The sequence below is a fragment of the Pleurodeles waltl genome, chromosome 1_1, assembly GCF_031143425.1.
Source record: "Pleurodeles waltl isolate 20211129_DDA chromosome 1_1, aPleWal1.hap1.20221129, whole genome shotgun sequence".
NCBI classification, from domain to species: domain Eukaryota; kingdom Metazoa; phylum Chordata; class Amphibia; order Caudata; family Salamandridae; genus Pleurodeles; species Pleurodeles waltl.
The window spans coordinates 535,481,292-535,501,906 of NC_090436.1; the positions used below are offsets into that span (position 1 = coordinate 535,481,292).

At 41.4% G+C, this 20,615-nt stretch overlaps 1 protein-coding gene across 1 annotated transcript in view; it reads right to left on the minus strand.

The window, feature by feature from the left end:
- PCSK1 (proprotein convertase subtilisin/kexin type 1) overlaps positions 1 to 20,615 on the minus strand; it is a 209,557-nt gene that overhangs the window by 59,126 nt on the left and 129,816 nt on the right. The window contains exon 10 of the mRNA XM_069225743.1: positions 4,796 to 5,029. Within this exon, the coding sequence (XP_069081844.1) occupies positions 4,796 to 5,029 (234 nt within the window). The remainder of the gene's footprint in view (positions 1 to 4,795; positions 5,030 to 20,615) is intronic.

A 20,615-nucleotide genomic window follows, 5' to 3' on the forward strand; every position in this document is an offset into this window, starting at 1 on the left:
GCTTTTCCTGCTACGGGCACCATGCCTACCCACACAAGTGACATACCATTTTTATCAGGAGACATGGGGAAATGCTGGGTAGAAGGAAAATTGGACCTCCCTGCAGATTCCAGAACTTTGCAGCAACAAAATGTGAGGAAAAAGTGTTTTTTACCTAAGTTTGAGGTTTGCTAAGGATTCTGGGTAACAGAACCTGGTGAGAGTGCCACAAGTTACCCCATCCTGGATTGCCCTAGGTGTATAGTGTTCAGAAATGTCCAGGTTTGCTAGGTTTTCCTATGTGCCAGAGGAGCTAGAGGTGAAAATCCACAACACTTTGCAAAGAACAGGTAAGTTTTTTTGGGAAAATGTGATGTGTCCCTGTTGTGCTTTCAGGCATTTCCTGTCGTGGGCACTGGACCTACCCACACAAGTGAAGTACAGTTCTCATCAGGAGATTTGGGAAATGCTGGATGGAAGGACATTTGTGGCTCCTCTCAGATTCCAGAACTTTCATTCACTGAAATGTGAGGAAAAAGTGTTTTTTGCCAAATTTTGAGGTTTGCAAAGGATTCTGGGTAACAGAACCTGGTGAGAGCACCACAAGTTACCCCATTCTGGGTTCCCCTAGGTGTCTAGATTTTAGAAATGCACAGGTTTGGTGGGTTTTCCTAGGTGCTGGCTGAACTAGAGACAAAATCCACAGCTACGCACTTTCCACGTCAGTTGTCAATGTAAAAATGTTATGTGTCCATGTTGCATTTTGGGGAGCTTCCTGTCGCGGGCACTAGGGCTACCCACACTAGTGAGGTACAATGTTTATTGGGAGACTTGGGGAAATGCTGGGTGGAAGGACATTTGTGGCTCCTCTAAGATTCCAGAACTTTCTATCACTATAATGTGAGGAAAGAGTGTTTTTTTGCCAAATTTTGAGGTTTGCAAAGGATTCTGGTAACAGAACCTGGTGAGAGCCACACAAGTCACCCCATTCTGAATTTCCCTAGATGTCTAGTTTTCAAAGATGTATAGGTGTGCTTGGTTTCCCTATGCGCTGGCTGCGCTAGAGGGCAAAATCCACAGCTAGGCACTTTAAAAAAACAGGTCAGTTTTCTTTTGGAAAATGTGATGTGTCATGTTGAGTTTTGGGGCATTTCCTGTCGCGGGCACTAGGCCTACCCACACAAGTGAGGTACCATTTTTATTGGGAGACTTTTGGAAATGCTGGGAGAAAGGAAATTTGTGGCTGCTCTCAGATTTTAGAACTTTCTATCATCAAAATGTGAGGAAAAAGTATTTTTGCCAAATTTCGAGGTTTGGAAAGGATTCTTGGTAACAGAACCTGATGAGACCCCCACATGTCACCTCATCCTGGATTTCCTTAGGTGTCTAGGTTTACAAAATGCACAGGTTTAGTAGGCTGAGCTAGGGGCCAAAATCCACAGCTAGGCACTTTCCAAAAAAACACATCAGATTTCAATGTAAAAATGTGATGTGTCCATGTTGCGTTTCCTGTCGCGGGCATTAGGATTACCCATACAAGTGAGGTACCATTTTTATCGAGAAACTTGGGGGGGAACACAGAATAGAAGAACAAGTGTTATTGCCCCTTGTCTTTCTCTACATGTTTTCCTTCTAAATGTAAGACAGTGTGTAAAAAAGACGTCTATTTGAGAAATGCCCTGTAATTTACATGCTAATAATATGGGGACCCCAGAATTCAGAGATGCACAAATAACCACTGCTTCTCAACACCTTATCTTGTGCCCATTTTGGAAATGCAAAGGCTTCCTTGATACCTATTTTTCACTCTTTATATTTCACCAAATGAATTGCTGTATACCCGGTATACAATGAAAACCCATTGCAAGGTGCAGCTCCTTTATTGTGTCTGCGTACCTAAGGTTCTTGATGAACTCACAAGTCCTATATACCCGCGCAACCAGAAGAATCCAGCAGATGTAACAGTATATTGCTTTAAAAAATCTGCTATAGCTGGAAAACTTATAGAAGAAAACGTGGACAGAAATGGCTCATTTTTTTACCTCAATTTCAATATTTTTTTAATTTTAGCTGTTACTTTCTGTAGGAAAACCTTGAAGGATCCACACAAATTACCAAAATTATGTTGAAAAATGTGGTTTTCTGATTCACGTCTTCCTGTTCCTGAAAGCTGGGAAGATGGTGATTTTAGCACCACAAACTCTTTGTGGATGCCATTTTCAGGAGAAAAAACACGTGCTTTCTTCTGCAGCTCTATTGTGGCTAATATCTTGGTCTCATCCTGGGGAACCCACAAACTCTGGGTACCTCAAAAATCCCTAGGATGTTGGAAAAAAAAGATGCAAATTTGGCATGGGTAGCTTATGTGGACAAAAAGTTATGAAGGCCTAAGTGCGGACTACCCTAAATAGTCAAAAAAAGGCTTGGTACAGGCAGGGGAAATGTCCTGGCAGCAAAGGTATTAAAGTACCTATACAATTCTACCCTAGTATTCATCACTTTATTACCATGTAATTTCAAGTCATGTAACTAGTCATAGGTAGCCTACCTTTCGAATCACACCTGTCCAGGTAATTTTTAGAGCGCAAGAAATAACTTTAGAACAGAAATGGCTTGACTGCAGAAGAAAATTAATGACTGTTTCACAATAACATGTGAATAGCAAGAACATGTCATGACCTTCTGATTTGAACCTTAAGAGGGAAGGATCTTTGCTGGAGTTAGACAGGATAATGGTAGGGTATTTTTTATCTTTTTAGTTCTGGTATAGAGACAGCTTTATCTGCCTCACTAGCTTCAGGTAATGAAAATAATTCAGATGAAAATAAATAAACATGCATAGATGGGCTTTGTGTATACCCTCCTGATCCACTGGGCAGCTCAACTGTCATTCACATTTTGCTTCCACCCTCTACAGCATACAACCCACTTTAGACATTGGCTCTCTTGTACTGTGACTGACAACATTTCACATATTTACTAGGCCTTGGGGGAACTCGCAGAGTTTTGCTCTATGGAATTCCACGGAGTTACAAAAAAAATGTGCAAGATTCCACGCAATTCCATGAATGCGCAGAAAAAAGCATGTTGGCTGCGAGCGCTATGATTTAACACCAAGAGCTTGTTCTGTGCTGAAAAATGAGGAGGAGCACCACCATGTGGTGTGCCAGATGGTGCAACTTCCAACTGCGAATAGTTGTGGCTGCCCAGGTTGGAGAAATCTCACTGGGTACCCTCCTAGAGTCTGAAAATCCTGGCATGGGACACAAAATCTTGCTTGCAAACTTACTGTTCAGAAGCTAGGTGCAAAAAAAATTCTGCCAGGCGGTCATTGGAGAAATTTGGTCAGAACTCCACATTGCAAGCTTAAGGCAGAGTGCCCACAATTCCGCCAATTCCACTGGCAGAGCAGAATATATAGCCCAGCTGTAATATTTACACACCTGCATAAAAAGAGGAGCAGTCCTAGGCCAGGACAGGAGGGCCAATAGTCTACTTTGGTAGTGTATTTTTTCAATTCATCCTTTAGCTTTAATTTTTGCCCCCTTTTGTTTTTAAACTATGTCTTCAAATTACAGAAATTCAAACCTAATATTACCTTTCCTTTGTACCAATGAGAATCATATTTCCTTGTGATATACATTAAAACTAAGAAGTGTTTCTGTACCTGTTTTAAGTACTGCTTCCCGCTACAAAGCACCCAAGTAATCAGTTTCAATTATATGCAACATGTATTTTTAATTATATATTCACGCCAAACAAATGACTGCCACATTTAGATGGTGTTGTATTTTCTTTTTTTGCATGCCATAAAACAATCCTAACACCTTGTCAAGTTCAGACTTTGTCAATGTTTGTTTATAAGTGATGCTTTTGCCTTTCCTGCAGAAAGCATTACTGCAGAATGTGCAGAGGTGTCATTATTCATGTATCCATTTTTCCATTAAACACTTATGAGTTTGGCTACCAAAAAAATTCCGTCCGCCAAACTCCTGACAGGGTGGCTGCCGCCTACGAGGCGACCTCCCCACTGGAGCTTTTTTGAGTTTCCTGCTAGGTTGGCAGGCAGAAACCTATGTTTTTGCCTGCTGGCCTAGTGGGAAACAGGCTGCATCATTATCTCCGGCTTGTAATCGAGCCAGCGGCAATTCTGTCACCTGCAGGGTGCACAAGCACCCTCGCAATGTCCACTGTCTGCTTTGCAGGCAGTGAACATTTGCATGATGCTGGCCAGGTGGACCCCTTGCACTGCCCATGCCAAGTGCATGGGCAGTGCAGGGACCCACATGTGGCCCCCTGCACCTGTACTCCACCAATCTTTTCATGGCAGTGCTACCGCCATGAAACCACTGGTGGAGAATGTGGTCTTAATACCCAGGGCAGTGCTGCTTCCAGTGCTGCCCTGGTGGATTAGGATCACTGCCACCACCAAACCATCAGGATTCAAGATCCTGCAGAGCTGGCGGTTCCCTGACTGTCGGACTGCCCCATTGGCGGAGGTCCAGACCACCACCGAGAATGTGGCGGTCTGTAGACTGCCACACTCGTAATGAGGCCCTCAGTGGAGAATTAAACAAATTACAATTATTTTAATAAATTGTTACTTTTCTCTGAAATCTAATCAAAAATATATTTATGATATCATGTACAGAAGATATCTGTGATATCTATGTATGACGAGGAAAGGTAAAACATTTACACTTTGGTTTATACAATTTCACACAATTGAATCATGCACTTTGTTAGCAATAAGCCATTGTCTCCAATGAGTCGACGATTCTCAAAATTTCGAATTACCACTAATAAAATACCTTACCGTGGTTGAAAATTGCTGTCCTTTACAATACATTCTTTTTTTTCAGGCACTCCTTTCCAGGTTTTTGGGTCTGCTAAATCCACCAGGGCTTTGGCATTGAGTAGTCCAAATCCAAATCGACTGTTCACCATCAGTCCTGCACCATTCTTCTTCCAGCCTGGATTGTTTGCCAGTGGGTCATACTCTGATGTCCAGACAACTAAATGTTGCAAATCCCGCCAGGTCAAATCAGGGCTATTTGGAAAAATAGATTGAAAAATGTTAAACTTGATGAAATGCAATATATTTTGGACTTTTTGTTGGCTAGCTTTATGTCATCTGATTAGATGTACGCCCAGCTTCCTGGTGCAACAATAAGTTTGCCTAGCCCTGTATGGGCTCTTAATTGCCTATATAGACACATATCAGAAGTTGTGTTTTGTACACTTGTTTTTATGGCTATATATCACTTTATTTTTAACTGGTAAATCGACCATCTTTTTTTCTATCTTACCTGCTTTTATCCTGCCAATGTAAGCTAAAAATCGCCTCTCGTTTGCTGGTGGCTGCTGCTCTTTCAACTCTACTTCTTTCCTTTTGCTGTCTGGCAATTTCTTATGCTTATTGTTCAGTTTGAGGCTCAAGCCATGGCATTTTATTTTTAAGTCTAATTAGTCTGACACCGTTTTTCCTACTAGTTCATGACAATCACTCTGATTAACCTGCAGTGTATTAGTAATACATAAAACACACATAGGGCCTGATTCTAACTTTGGAGGACGGTGTTAAACCGTCCCAAAAGTGGCGGATATACCACCGACCGTATTACGAGTCCATTATATCCTATGGAACTCGTAATACGGTAGGTGGTATATCCGCCACTTTTGGGACGGTTTAACACCGTCCTCCAAAGTTAGAATCAGGCCCATAGTATTTGTTACTTATGCTTTTTTGGGAGAAAGGAGTATTCCTAAAATCTGCCCCTCTTGCGCGCAGCCAGAAGAGATTCTAAAAAGGAGCTATGATCGCAAAATTGTATTGCAGTGAAACATTTTTAAAGCTTTTTCTACCCAATGTATCGTTCTGAAGCACTTGCCTGTATGGTAAGCATGCTACGCTGAGCAGGCTGCGTGGTTGGAAGAATGTTGTGTTTGTTTTGAACCTATGGGGGAAGTGGTTCCATGATGTGCATTATGACTACCGAGGTGAAGTTATCCTGTTATGGGACACGTTTAGCAGTGGGATGGGTAAAGAAGTGGGAGTGGTAGCTAAGCAATGACTGAATTATTTCATTCTGTTGTGACTGTCCTTTACCTTTAATAGCATTCACTTTTTCTGTTATGATGAAGCATTACAGTGTCTACAGGAAGGAGCAATTGCAGCCAATCAAAACGGGTGGGATTTTGAATTGTAGCTTCAAAGCTAACATAGGTCAAAATGTATTTATTTGAAAAAACCTAGTTTGGTTTATCTGTATGGCCTGTATAATAGAAGTTTAAGGTTCTTGTATGTCTGTGTTGATAATCTACAAGCATTTGCATCAAGTTTTCAATTGTATGCAGAGGTGAGACAAAAGCTGCTGTTTATTTGTAGAGCGGAGTTCTTGTATAGATTTCAGAGATGTTTTCACTTCTAGGACCAACAATCAGAAAACAGAATCCAAACGACTTTCTTGCGTAGTCAAATATTTATAAAGAAAGGAGGGGTGTGTGGTTGAAGACGCACAAGATGGCCACTGGCTAACGGAGCTCCCACTCCATGGTCTGGACCTTTACTTTTTTCTTTGTCTGGAGGAGCAACTAGCCTCTTTCCATTGAGATGGTGGTTTTCTGAAGGTCGGGATCCTCGGTGGTGGGCTGTTTTTAAGGATTTGAGTGCCCAACAGCCTGCATTTAGATTCTCTTCTCCCTCAAGCGGCAGAAAGTGATTGGTGTTTCCTGCTTTACATGGGCTGACAGGAATTTAAGCATTCACAAGCTCCAAGGGATGTCTTGCCTACAATTGTTTGCTGATTTGGGCTCTGTCAGGCAAGTCAACATTAAAACTGATGCAAACCATACTCTTTTCTCCCTGACGATTTCTCCTTTGTTTCTTGTAAGCTTCATCCACACAAAATTTACTATGATATTCCACATCATTCTGCTTTGAACTCCTCATTTTTATATATTCAGCTTGCATTTCTCACTTTTGGTCAGACAATTAAGTCGCTGGAAGGATCTTGTTATTTATTTATCTATTTTATTTTCTCTTCTTTCTCCTTATCATAAGCTTGTGCTGATCCGAATCTTGCTCATCATTCCTCCAATATGGTGAAGGGTGGTAGTATCTCTACGAAGAGCAGTTCTTTCAATAACAGATCTTCTGCCACTCGCAAAGAGAATCTAGGAGGTGGGAGCAAGAGAATTGAAAAAGACTCAACTTCTCTCAAGCAGGAAATCACCCCTCCATGTTACCATGTTGTTTGAAACCCTTTATGATGGAAACTACTACTACTCTCCAATGTCTTGATGACAAATGGTCTTCCCTTGAATCCAGGGTCTCGAATCTTGAACTTCACACAGTGGAATCTCGAGGCACCACTTCAAAAGTAAACATCATAGCCAAGGAAATTACGATTCTTGAAAGACAAACCAAGGATTTACAAAACCAAAATCAGCACAAAAATCTTCGTGCTTATGGTAATAAGGAAGGCGCAGAAGGAGGTGACGTGATTGCTTTCCTACACACTAACTTACCCAAGATAGTGGGTCTCACCACCAGTTCCTCTCTCAACATCCAAAGAGCCCACCAGCTCAGACCAAAAACTTCCTGCACCACCTCTACTTCCAAACCTAGAGGAATTATCATCCTTTTCCTCCCATACACAGATTTAATGCAAGTTCTTCGAACAACATAAAAAGATGATCTGATCTGGCCACAGGATCTTTCTCTCACAGGAAGGCTCCCTAGTCACAGCTGCTTGTTGCAAAGACTTCTGGGACGTGTGCCTCTCTTTGCGTGCTATGGGTGCTAGATATGATCTTCTACACACATGTACCTTCAAGGTCACCTACAAGGACAGGACAACCTTCTTCAACTTGACTGCTCAACTTAAGGACTTCAGTCACCTTCACAAAAGAGAAGCTATGAACACTAGCAGCACCTGAAGTCTTACTCACAATTTAACCCTTGTCTTCTGTTCCCACTCCTCATTGGGATGTTATTTTTGTATAGTTGTCTTCTTTTTTTCTATTTGTTTGTTACCATTTTCTTCTCTCCTTTTCCTCCTCGGGTCTTAAGTCTGTCAACATTGGCGTCGTCCTTCTGTTTGTTGTTAAGTGGTGTTTAGTCTTCTTTTAAAGGGATGCCTGTCCCAAGTATTCCATCCTGACAGGTAAGATTATTTTCATGGTTTATGCTTGCTCTTCACTGTCATTTTCCAGTCCTGTTTCCTTCCTTCTTTCACTGTCTTTTCCTTTTAATTATTTCTCTTACCTTACTTTCATTTTCTTGAACTGGGTGCTCCTGCTGGGTCATTTTTCGTGGCGTTTCTCAGCACTCCCTCTTCAATTTTACTCTTTTATTCTATTTTCCTCTTATGGTTCTGGTCCTTCGGACCCTTTGCCACACTTTTATGGCCACGTATCTTATGGGTTTTCTTTGGCTAATTCCCTGTTCCTTAATCCACCTTCCTTCCTGTTTTTTACTTTTTTTGTCTGTTGATATTTATTTTTTTATAGCCTTCTACCTAAATTTTGTGTTGCTCCAGTGGCGCTAGGGGGTCTTAATTATGCCCCAAAGACTCCTTACACATCTTTCCAAATCTTCATTCCATGTAGCAATATAACAAGAAATCCACCTTCTTGAGAAAGACATCCATATGCTTAAGAAACGTTGGGTTGGTTCTGTTTATTGTTCTCCCACTGTTTATCATAAAAATGGCGTGATAATACTATTTAATAAAACTTTATCTGTTAACGTTCTAAAAACAAGAAGGAGATGCACAGGATAGAGGGCTCCATTGAGACATAACAATTAGTGGGTGTCCTTATTCTTTTATTAATGTTTATGGACCCAATGCTGTGGACCTGCATTATTGGAACTCCTCTCAACCAAGCTATTATGGGTCAGGAACATCAATCTTAGTTTAGGAAGTGACTGCAATCAGTTTTTAACTCTTTTTAGAAAGGAAATCTGCTTTCAAATGTATCCCTAATAATATGCAAAAGGCCTTCCAAAGAACTATTTCAGATAGAGGTCTAGTTGACGCCTGGCATATTTACAAACCCAAACTCTTAGAATATTCTTACTATTGTCCTACCAATCACTCTACCTCTAGAATAAATGATATTTTCCTCTATAAAGTCCTCACTCAATGTCTAATTCACACAGAATTCAGCTGTATGTTGGTCTCTAATCACACCCCAGTGATGATAGACCTTGAAACCTATCATTCCCCCACACGTACCAGTAGATGGCATTTTAACAACTGGTTGTTGCAGGATAAACAGTTTGTCACAGACTTTGAGTGATTCATTACTGAATTTTTTCACATCAACAACACTCCAGATGTCTGGCTCCACCATGTCTGGGATTCCTTTAAAGCCCCAGCATGAGAATACATTATTAATTATGTTTTCCAGAAGAAAAAAGGTTGCCGCTAAGGAATCTCCTAATCTCTTACAACACAATAAGAAATTAGAACATGAATATTATTCCATATCTCACAAAAAATTTCTTGACCTACTCATCCAGGCCAAACTTAGTTTTAATAGAACCTCAATAAATATTGCTTGTAATGTTATTTTAATAATTAACATCAAACATTAGGGTGGCTCCAAAAAGGCAGGTAAAATGTTATCCAATTACCTAAAAGCTAAGAGACAAAAGTTAAAAATAGAAGTTATTCATGTTGCTTCCGGTAACCAACTATTTAAAGACCAGGACATTATGGCTCACTTTGCTGAGTTTTATTCAAAACCTATACACCAAAGATACTCTTCCCACTCAAGATTCTCTAGATTCCTTTTTCAGTACTATTCCTAAATGTCAAGCCTCACAGGTTGGCTTTTTGTTTGCTTGAGGCCGATATTTCATGTGCAGAGATACGTTCTACCATCTCCAGATTCCTGAGGGACAAGGCTTAAGGACCAGACAGATTTACATTCAAATTTTATTCTAACTTTTTTAATCTTCTTGTCCCCAAACTTCTAATACTCATTCAACATCTTCTTGCTTCTGATACATTGGTCGGCTCTTTTTCGGTAGCCATTATTTGCCCAGTTCTGAAAAAAAAGATAAGGACTTGGCTAAATGTAAAAAAGTAAATGCCTATCTCCCTGATTAATACAGATAGCAAACTTTTTTCTAAGATGCTGGCACTTCGAGCTGATGATACACTCTCCTTTCTTGTTGCCACAGAGCAGTCTGGTTTTGTCAGAGGCCGTAACATTTCAGACAATTCTTCTGCATTCTTGAATGTCTTCCTGAATGTCATTTACAGGGCTTCTTGCAGTAAAACTCCCTTAGCAGCACCATCTTGGATGTCATGGAGGCTTTTGACTGTGTTCAGAGTCCTAAAATGGCATGGTTTCCATCCCAGATTCTTCAATATGTCAAAATCCTTTGACTTCAGTATTTACAAAGGGTCTTCAGTGTCAATACTTTGGGCCAGATGTATCATGAAGGCCTTTTGCGATTCAGAAATAGCGATTTTTAAGAAATCGCTATTTCCGACTCGCAAAATGCCATGTATCACATTTGCGAATCGGTAATAGCGATTTCTTAAAAATCGCAAATGCTATTACCGAATCGCAAATTGCGATACCGGCCCCATTCGCACCTATGGGCCTGTTGGCCCATATATGTGAATTTTTTTCACTTCCAAAATTGCGATTCTTAACCAGAAATCGCAATTTTGGAAATGCAAAACCCCAGAGTGCTGGGGGCCTAAGGCCCCCTCTGCTGCACCCCAAATTTTTGGGGGGGACATGTAAGGTGCACACATGTCAAAAGAGCATGTGTGCTTTACATGTACATTTTAAAAATGCATTTTAAATGCATTTTTAAATTTTGCACATGGTTACCACCAGGTTCAACCTGGTGATAAACAGCGATTCCTAAATGCCCAAATCGCATTTAGGAATGGCTTCATACATGTGCTAAGAAATCGCAAATAAGGAATCCTTATTTGCGATTTCTTATTTAGAGAGTCGCAATTTGCGACTCTCTAAACAGGGTCGCAATTTTAAGGAATCGCTATTTTTAGCGATTCCTTAAAATTGCGTTCAGAATGTCTTTCATACATTCTTATCTGGCTTTTTGCATTCGCAAGCGGGCATTCGCACTGTTTGCGAATGCAAAAAACCTTGATACATCTGGCCCTTTGTTCTTACTAGAGACACCAGACACGGTTGCCCCTTATCACTTTTACTTTTTATTCTTGAATTGGAGCCATTCCTAGAAATCATACAAAGATCTCAGATTTTTACTTGTTACAATTGTGGTCCACTCAATATCAAATTTACCGCCTAAGCAGAAAATTTCGTACTCCATAGTTCCAATCCTCATCCCACCGTCCCTGAGTTTCTTCAGTTTTAATCTTGCTACTCCACGGTTTCCAGTTTGTGACTACACATTGACAAATCTGAAGTAATGCAATTTATCAAATTCTGTCTGAAAGATGTGATAAAGGACACTGGTTTTGTATGGGATTCCTCTAAAATTAAGGGTCATATTTATACTTTTTAACGCACAACTGCGCCAACGCAGTTGTGCGTCAAAATTTTTAACGCCGGCTAACGCCATTCCAAAGCGCCATGCGGGCGCCTTATTTATGGAATGACGTTAGCCGGCGGCGCTGACTGGTGTGCGTAAAAAAAAATGACTTACACCAGGCAGCGCCGGCGTAGGGGAAAATGGATCTTGGCCATCAAAAAATGGGGCAAGTCAGGCTGAGGCAAAATTTTGGCCTCAACCCGATTTGCGCCATTTTATTTTACTCCCAACCCCCATTGAAATGACTCCTGTCTTAGCACAGACAGGAGTCATGCCCCCTTGCCCAATGGCCATGCCCAGGGGACTTATGTCCCCTGGGCATGGCCATTGGGCATAGTGGCATGTAGGGGGGCACAAATCAGGCCCTCCTATGCCACAAAAAAAATTAAAAAAATAACCTGAACTTACCTTACGTTCCCTGGGATGGGTCCCTCCATCCTTGGGCGTCCTCCTGGGGTGGGCAAGGGTGGCAGGTGGTGTCCCTGGGGGCATGGGAGGGCACCTCTGGGCTCCTTCCGAGCCCACAGGTCCCTTAACACCTGCCCTGACCAGGCGTTAAAAAATGACGCAAAAGTGGCTGGATGTCATTTTTTTTGACCCGCCCACTCCTGTGCGTCATTTTTGCACGGGAGTGTAAATACGGCGCACATGCCTCGGAGTAATTTTTTAGACGGGAACGCCTACCTTGCATATCATTAACGCAAGGTAGGTGTCCACGCTAAAAAATGACGCAAACTCCAAGATCTTTGGCGCTAGACGGGTCTAACGCCAAAGTATAAATATGGAGTTAGTTTTGCGTCGGATTTGCGTAAAAAAAAAAGACGCAAATCCGGCGCAAACAGAGTATAAATATGCCCCTAAATGTTTGGGATCCTATTTTCCACCTCTATTAAATATACTAGAAAATGGTTATACAGAGACCCTCAAACAAAAGATTTCTACACTTTCTGCTTAATGGCCCCTCTTTACCTTTCCTGGTGGGGCAAATTAGACACAATTAAAATGCTATTCTTGCCCTTTATCAATTTCTATTTACAGATGCTTCCTCTCCGGTTGCCTATTTCGTTCTTTAGATGTTGGTAGAGCTTCTTCTGGTGGTGGCCTTTGAAGTTATCACTTCCAATTGGACGAATTTTGCTTGGTGTAACCAGATTTGTCACAATCACAGATTGGATACTGCTCATTCACCCACATTGCGAGTCACCATTAAGAGAGACCTATTATGACTACCTATGACCTCCTATCTATCAAACCAGAATACGATTAACAAAAGAAAGTTGAACCTCCTTGAATCCCTGTTTTACCTTACAATTAGATTCCTTTCACCCCACTACACTCCTTATTATATGCCTCCTTTTTTACGTTTTACTCGCAACATCATATATTTGTCATTTTGCCCAAAACACGTTTTAGATTGTCTTGCCCGTATTCTTTTACCCGTTTTACCTAGAACTTTAAAAAATACAAAATATTCTAGTAGCTATATGATGCAACCATTTTGTATCTCTCCATTTTCTTAGAGATATGTTTTATTTTGCATGTCATTTACTGAATTGTACATTTTAACGATTTCCTCTTTTGTCAATGCAATGTGTACTCAGTCATATCTCTTTGTTATGCACATCTTGACATTTTGCTAGTTTCCTATCTGTTCTACCATTAATGAAGCTTATTAAAGGTAAAAAAAAAATATATATATATATATATATATATATATATATATATATATATATATATATAGAGAGAGAGAGAGAGAGAGAGAGAGAGGGTAATCTGTGGTTTCCACAGAAGGAAATGCAGTGCCTTTTCCAGTTAAACAGGAAGACTGTGACAAATGTGCTGCTCATAATCTAGACTGTTATTCTCAGTAGTCAGGTAAGATTCTCCATCATCAGAGCCCTCATTATTTGGGACCATCTCTCTCCAATGTATACTCTCAGGAGTGGTTTGTACTCTATTAAGTTCCAAGGTTTAATCGAAGGTGCACCATCCAAAACTAAAGGCTGTTAATACCCAGGCCTGTACCCTTCGTGAGATGTGCTCTGTGAATATAAGGTCTGATGCCCATTCTCTCTGTGGGTGGCAAACTACCCCTGCCTGCACTCTTTCCAGAGCAGAACTGGTTAAAAGACGCATTTCAAGATTAATAAAAAAAAACCTCATGTTTGTGCTCGATATACATAAACAGAAATATGTACTGATATATTTTGCCAGCATAAAGTTGGAGCTTTGAGGAATGATGAAGCAGGAAAAAGAAAGACTAACAAACATTTATATATCATGCAATAAAATCGTATAAGAAAATGTGATTTTAGCAAAGAAAAATAATGTATGTAGAAAATGTGCCCACGAAGTAGTTCGCCATTAGTATAAACAAGCTTAATTATTCATGAAAACCGACAAATGTATGAATATGTCATAATTTAAGCTATATTCTATGATTTTCTCGTTAAACTGTTATATGCTTAGCTTACATTTAGCAGAGGCTTTGGCCTAGATGCCTGGTCTCAATTTTAACTGCGTAGTTTTCACTTGTATTAACAAAGACGTGTTTTGAATCTTTAAAAGTTGTATTTTTCCAGTAGAATGACTAATACACTTATCTCAAGGTTGCGTGTTAGGCAACTTTCATCCCCTTTGAAGCTCAAGTTCAGTTTCTGCAGGTGCAGACAATGAAGACACTGATGCAGAATTAATTGGCAACTTTGTTGCTACTTATGTTCCAAAACTCCAAGGACACCTTATTTGTAGATGAGTATTAAGAGAAAAGACACTATTCATTGGTCAAAGAGAAATCACCCCATAAATGGAAGAACCTGAAGAATTTTGAACTTTTCTTACTTAATCCCATCGGACGAAGAGAAGACAGCCATTTTCTTTGATGCCATTTTGAAGCCAGATTTGAGAAGCCATTTTGATGACACTTAAAGAATTCTCACCCCAGAGACTTTAACTTTAACTTTACTTTGCCTTGCCCATACAATAACTTTTGCCCCCCCACTTTCCTTGCTGCTGCAAGGAAAACTTGACTTAAACTTTGCCCCTTTGAAGTCTGCCCCATGCTGATTGAACCGGTACCTGAAGGACGAAGTCTTACCTTGAATGCTGATTGTATTTGGTAATTATGAAAGGATAAATGTATTATTCATTGTATTTTCCTTCTTAGGTACCAACTGCTTATTTTGACAGAGCCCAAGCTAGAAGTTTTCAAAATTTATGTTGATTAAATTCATTTTGCATGAAGCCCCACACGCCAATGCTAATTAGAAGTTAGTTGAGGTATTCATATGATGCACCGTGCTGAATTGAAATCTTGTTATGCTGACCGATGTATGCAATTAGTCAAATTCAGTTACTTTTATTAGTGATTTGCATAGCTTTAGCTGAGTGTATAATTATTCTAGTTTTACGTAGGTTGCGTTTCTTCTGTCGCTATGGACAGCCAGTAATGTTCGTATATGTGTATCATTTGATTTTGAGACTTACTTACATTGTGCTAAATTTGTTAATATAAGGAAATAAACTCATTAACTTTTAATAAACAGGTGTGGTTATTCATGACTGAAAGGTCATGGTGTGTCAAATTACTGATTTTGTTTAACTAAATTGTTGATTGATTACTAATTGAGTATTGGTTATTGATTATAAATGATTATTGCTCACTGATTTGAGGGGTCCGACAATTTCTCTGGATGAGGAGAACTCAACCCGGTCAAAAGGTTCACCGACCTCCGGCGTGTCCAAGTATAAGTAATTTACAAGGACTGGACGTGCTATCAGGAACCACAAATAGAATACTGACTAATGGCTATCCAAAGAATTGCATGAAAAATGTTTCTAACAAACAGCTTCTCGTGATCTGCTCTAATGGTGTAGCACAGAGAGTGATATGCTGGAAGGTGGCACCTTCGCATGGCTTCATCATGCAAAGGAAATCTCCCCAATATATGAGCAGGGGTAAACCAAGGACGTCACGGGTGCCAAGGATGACATCCCATCCCTCCAGCTACATCACTGGTGGATGAAGGAGGGAGGAATGAATAAACCCTCGGCCATGAGGCATTCACCTATTGGCGAGTTCTTTACGAAGTATTGCAGAAGCAGTGTCTCGACCTGACCCTGCATCAAATGCATCTTTGGGCATACTTACATGGTCTCACAGTCATTGAGTGTGTGAACCATGCTAAAAATTGAGACTTTCAAATAATCCAATTGAAATAGGTTATTCAAGGGAGCCATGAGGCTCTCTGAATTACAGATCTCTGCATTCAGCAGAGGGACTCTTTGAAGATTGGTCAAAATGCTTCTAGTGTTTAAACCGATGCAGGTTCAGAGGCTGCCCATGGACTAACAGTTACTATGGGCTTTTCATTAGGTTCCTAAGGATGTTATTCAATTGCCAGATCTGGATCTGTAGCTAACTATTAATGAACTCCCAGGTGCAGCTTTATAGTCACCTCCTCGCAAGGTAACGCTACAAGGCTGCTGCCTTAACATCTGACAAATTTCACAGCACGGCGAGGTCATTCAGAGGGTCAAAATGTACGTACTCGACCTCATAGTTGTGTGCCTAAACATACAGGCGAGTCAAATACGTTTTCGCTCTTCCACTTTGCAGCAGTGGCGGGGCAAAGTACGGCTTTGTGACCAGGTCGCCACAGAAGATGCGGACACACCAAGCAGGGCTCTGAAACGGCGCACTGCTGTTGCTGGGTTTTAGATAGGGAGTTCTCCACTAGGGAACACGTAGGTTAATGGTTCAGGGTTGATATGAAGCATATTATGAATAACAGCTAAGCTGGCAGAAGCAACATTTATAACATATAGCATTTTGTCGCTAACGCATGATTATTCAACAAAGAGAAAATGAGTAGCATCTTAACAGGAATAATTTTCAGAATCAGAGTCTGCGAAACTCCAAACTGTCAAATGAATCCCCCACTAAGGCCGAGACATTTTCCTTATAATGAAGGTAAAAGTGTCTAGTGTGGCTAAATGGCGGCTATGCAAATAGGACGAAAGCCCTGGTTGACATAATGTCTTCTTTCATATGGGTAAATTGATAAATAAGTTCTCCACCATACAAAAGGAAATAGCTCTCTTGGATTTGATGCTCCCCGTATATGGCCAATAATCCTTGTTATGTTAAACTGCAATTTATGTAATCTGTGCTGTCAAGGGTGTACATATCTAAAAGCTGCAGCACTGCAAAATAACTTATGTTCTGGATGCTTGTCCCAGATTGTGTTCACCACTCTGCCATGGCATTGATACATAAGCAGGAGAATAGCTGGTTTGGCTCAAATTGCCTTAGTGGTGTGCAGGACTATAGCAGCATAAATAATAGGATGGGGGAGCCAGTTGTTGAGGCTGACACCCTCTGAATCACGGTAAAGGTACAGTGTGATCCAAAGGACTTTGGTGCAGGAAGCAACCAGGACAAAAGGGGCTGCAAGCCCACACGCCATAAATCCTTATGGCAGGTTCCAGGAAGAAGATCATAGCATCCCATTATCCCTTAGGACATTTGGATGCCTGTATAACTGTTGTCTGCCCCATTATTGTTGTGCTCAGTGCAGAAGCAAGGTTTTCCTGGGCTACAGGGTCCAGAGTTGGGGTGAACCCTGATGTATTTTAACACCATTTAATGTCTCCCTCTGGCGGTTGTTGGAAAATCAGGCAGGTAGACAGTTGGGGTTACATAATCGCTGGCTGCCCTAGGAATAACTGTAAATTAACCTGTTAGCTTATTTAATAAACCTGCAACATAATTAGCTGCCAATAGAAACTTGGGTGGTCTCATTCATTCTCACAGTACTTTCTTTAATTATTTAAATGCATGTATTAATGGTTTGACCAGAGTATAAGTATCAAAGCTAAGTCCAGTGCTTTACCTGTCTCTGGAACTGTGAAAGAGGACAATATATACAGTGAAAGGGCCCTTTTGGCACTGCAGTAGAATTTCTTCCTGGTATATTTGTTGGTAAGTCAGCTAAAAGCAATTCATAACAATGTATATTGCATTTTGATTCGGGTTTTCCCTGTTATCCTTATATAAACCTTTGCACTGGATATATAACGTTCTGAAAGGTGGAATCTCTTCATAATTGCATTAAATGAAATGCCACACGTAAAGCTTGTCCTTGTAGGATATGTGGCACCGCACTGTGTGCACATGCAAGCATTTTTCTCATAAATATTATTTAGAAATATCTTTTATTTATTACCAACACCATTCACAGGCATTAGGAGTTCCCTAGAACAGCAAATAACACCTGTGTGGTAACTATTTTTTAGACGAAACGCCTCTTGCAAATTGTGAGAGCAGAATTAATGAGGGAGAAGGAAAAGTTGAATGAAACGAGACATAGGGGGCAGAATTAAAGTTAACATATATAAAAGTTATTTACACAAAGGTCACAAGGCACGGAAGATCTGAGCTAAGACTGAAAAAATAGAACTAACAATTCTTTGCCATGCTCTGTCCCAGCCGTAAGGATGGAAGAGGGGTACATCCGCTTCCAGCATGGTGTTGCTTTTTTACCTTGAAATTGGATTCCATGCTATTAATGAAATTAGAAGTTGCCTGAAAATAAATACTGCAATTTTATGAGGATGCCTCTCATTTAAACTAAAAGACCAAGAGCCTCTTGAATCTTAAAAAGGTTAGGCTCAGATCGAGTGGTGAGAACAGAATAATGAGAAGAGAGAGACGATTCATTCTTGTGCTGTGAGGGCAGCAACCTACCAAATGCTTCATATTCATTCTCGCATGTGCTGGGTGCCAGTATGGCTAGGATCTGAGCCAATATCAAATAGGGCTCGTCCTAGTGGTACTCGTCCACCTTTGGTACCCTTCAGGAGCAATTAAGAGATTGGCTTGGAGTGCGAATCCCCACTCAAAATGTTGGCCTTTTTTAGCCAAGCAGTAGTAGGTGGAAATCGGGGTCTTCTAAAGACTGTGCAATCTACACTCAGGTTGACAATCATGATTGCTTTTCTACTTCTTTTCTTGCTCATAAGATGACTATATCCAGTCATGACTCCTGCTCTTGTCACAAACTCCCATTCTTGCCCATAGCAGCCCATGAGGCTTGGTTGGTGTAGCTGTGTTAGAAATGGGGTCTTTGGTTGACAGACAGGTTACCCCTTGTTCAAGCAAGGACCCTCACTCTAGTCAGGGTAAAAGAGAATTACCCTCAGCTAATCCCTGCTTACCCCCTTGGTAGCTTGGCAGAGAAGTAGGCTTAACTTCAGAGTGCTAGGAGTAAAGTACTTGTACCAAAACACACACAGTAACTTAATGAGAAAACTACAAAATGACCCAACACAGGTCTAGAAAATAGGAAATAGTTATCTAAACAAAACAGGACCAAAACGACAAAAAATCCACAATACTCAAGTCAAGTTATCAAAAACAGTCTTTAAGTAGTTTTAAACACACGCTAGCGCTGCTAACATGAAAATGTACCTGGTGCGCGTCAAAAACAACCCTGCACGGCCGGGTGTGCATCAAAAAGGGTTCGCGAGGCGTCGATATCACTCACAAGCGAGACCTTGCATCTTTTCCCCCTTCTGTCGAGTCGGCGTGCGTCGGTTATTCTCTCCACAGGACAGTGATGTGTCGATTCAGTCCGCACACGAGTCCAGGCAGGCCTTGCATTGTTTTTGCACGCACAACGATGGTTCGCGTCAGAAATCCAGCCACACAGTGATCCGAAAACCAAGCAGGGCGGGTTGCGATCTCCCAGCCTCCGCCAGCGATGCTGCACATCGTTTCTCCTGCTCCATGAGTTGATTCTTTGGTTGCGTTTCTGGCGAGCATTGATCTTCAGCCGCGGAGCCAGCGGAGCGACATTTCTTCAGCCGCAGATCGGAGTCACGTACATCTTTTCCCCGCACGGCACTCTGTGCGTGTGTTTCTTCCTCTTAGGCTGCCAGCTTCTCCTTTCAGGGTCCCACGAACTGGATGGGCACCACAGGGCAGAGTAGGTGTCTCTCCAGAGACTCCAGGTGCTGGCAGAGAGAAGTCTTTGCTGTCCCTGAGACTTCAAACAACAGGAGGTAAGCTCTAAATCAAGCCCTTGGAGATTTCTTCTCAAGATGGAAGGCACACAAAGTCTAGTCTTTGCCCTCTTACTCTGGCAGAAGCAGCAACTGCAGGATAGCTCCACAAAGTACAGTCACAGGCAGGGCAGCTCTTCTTCCTCAGCTTTTCGGCTCTTCTCCAGGCTGAGGCTCCTCTTGTTTCCAGAAGTGTTTCTAAAGTCTGTGTTTTGTTACGACTCTGTCGTCCCATTTCTAGGGGGTGCTGTAAGGGGACTCTCGGTAGCCTGGAAATCACCTTGAACAATTATTTAGAGTCCCTTGCTGACTCCTGTTTGTTTCTCTTTTCGCCATGGTATACTTGTGTAGCACTACATTTGCTTCCTGTGACTGCAAATCCCATAATGCACAGCCTGGTAGTCAGGAAAGCCTTGATTCTGTTTCCCATTGTTTTCTATGGGAGAGGTCCAGTTGCTCCTTTTCACCGGATCCTCTCCTCCAGGATTTGCAAGTGTCTGAAACTACACACACTTGAGACCTCTCCTATGCAGCCCAGTTTGGAACTGCTTATAAGCAGCCATTTCCTCAAGATCCCCGTCGTGCATTGGAGTTCAATTCCTTTGTGTTACAGACCCTTTATCGGTTGGAGTTCCAGTCTTCTTCCTGTTCTGTTCCAGTTTCAACCTGTTTCCTGTTTCTCTGCCCTGCTCCTGATTGTTCCAGCCAGAGTCTGCTTCCTATTTCTTAGCCTTGTACCTGTTTGTTTCTTCCAGAGCCTGCTCCCTGTTTCTCTGTCCTGCTCCTGCCTTGTTTCAGCCTGAACCTGCTCTCTGTTTCTCAGTCCTGTTTACTGCTTTTTCCTAAACCCTGTATTCCAGCCCTGTCCTTGCCTGTTCGAGTCAGAGCCTGCTTTCAGTTTCCCAGTCCTGTCTCTGTTTGCTCCAGCGAGAAGTTTGCGCCCTGTTTTCAAGTCCTAGTCCTGCCTTTGCTTCAGCCTGAGCCTGTTCCCAGTTCCTGCCTCTGCCTCTTAGTAGTTCCT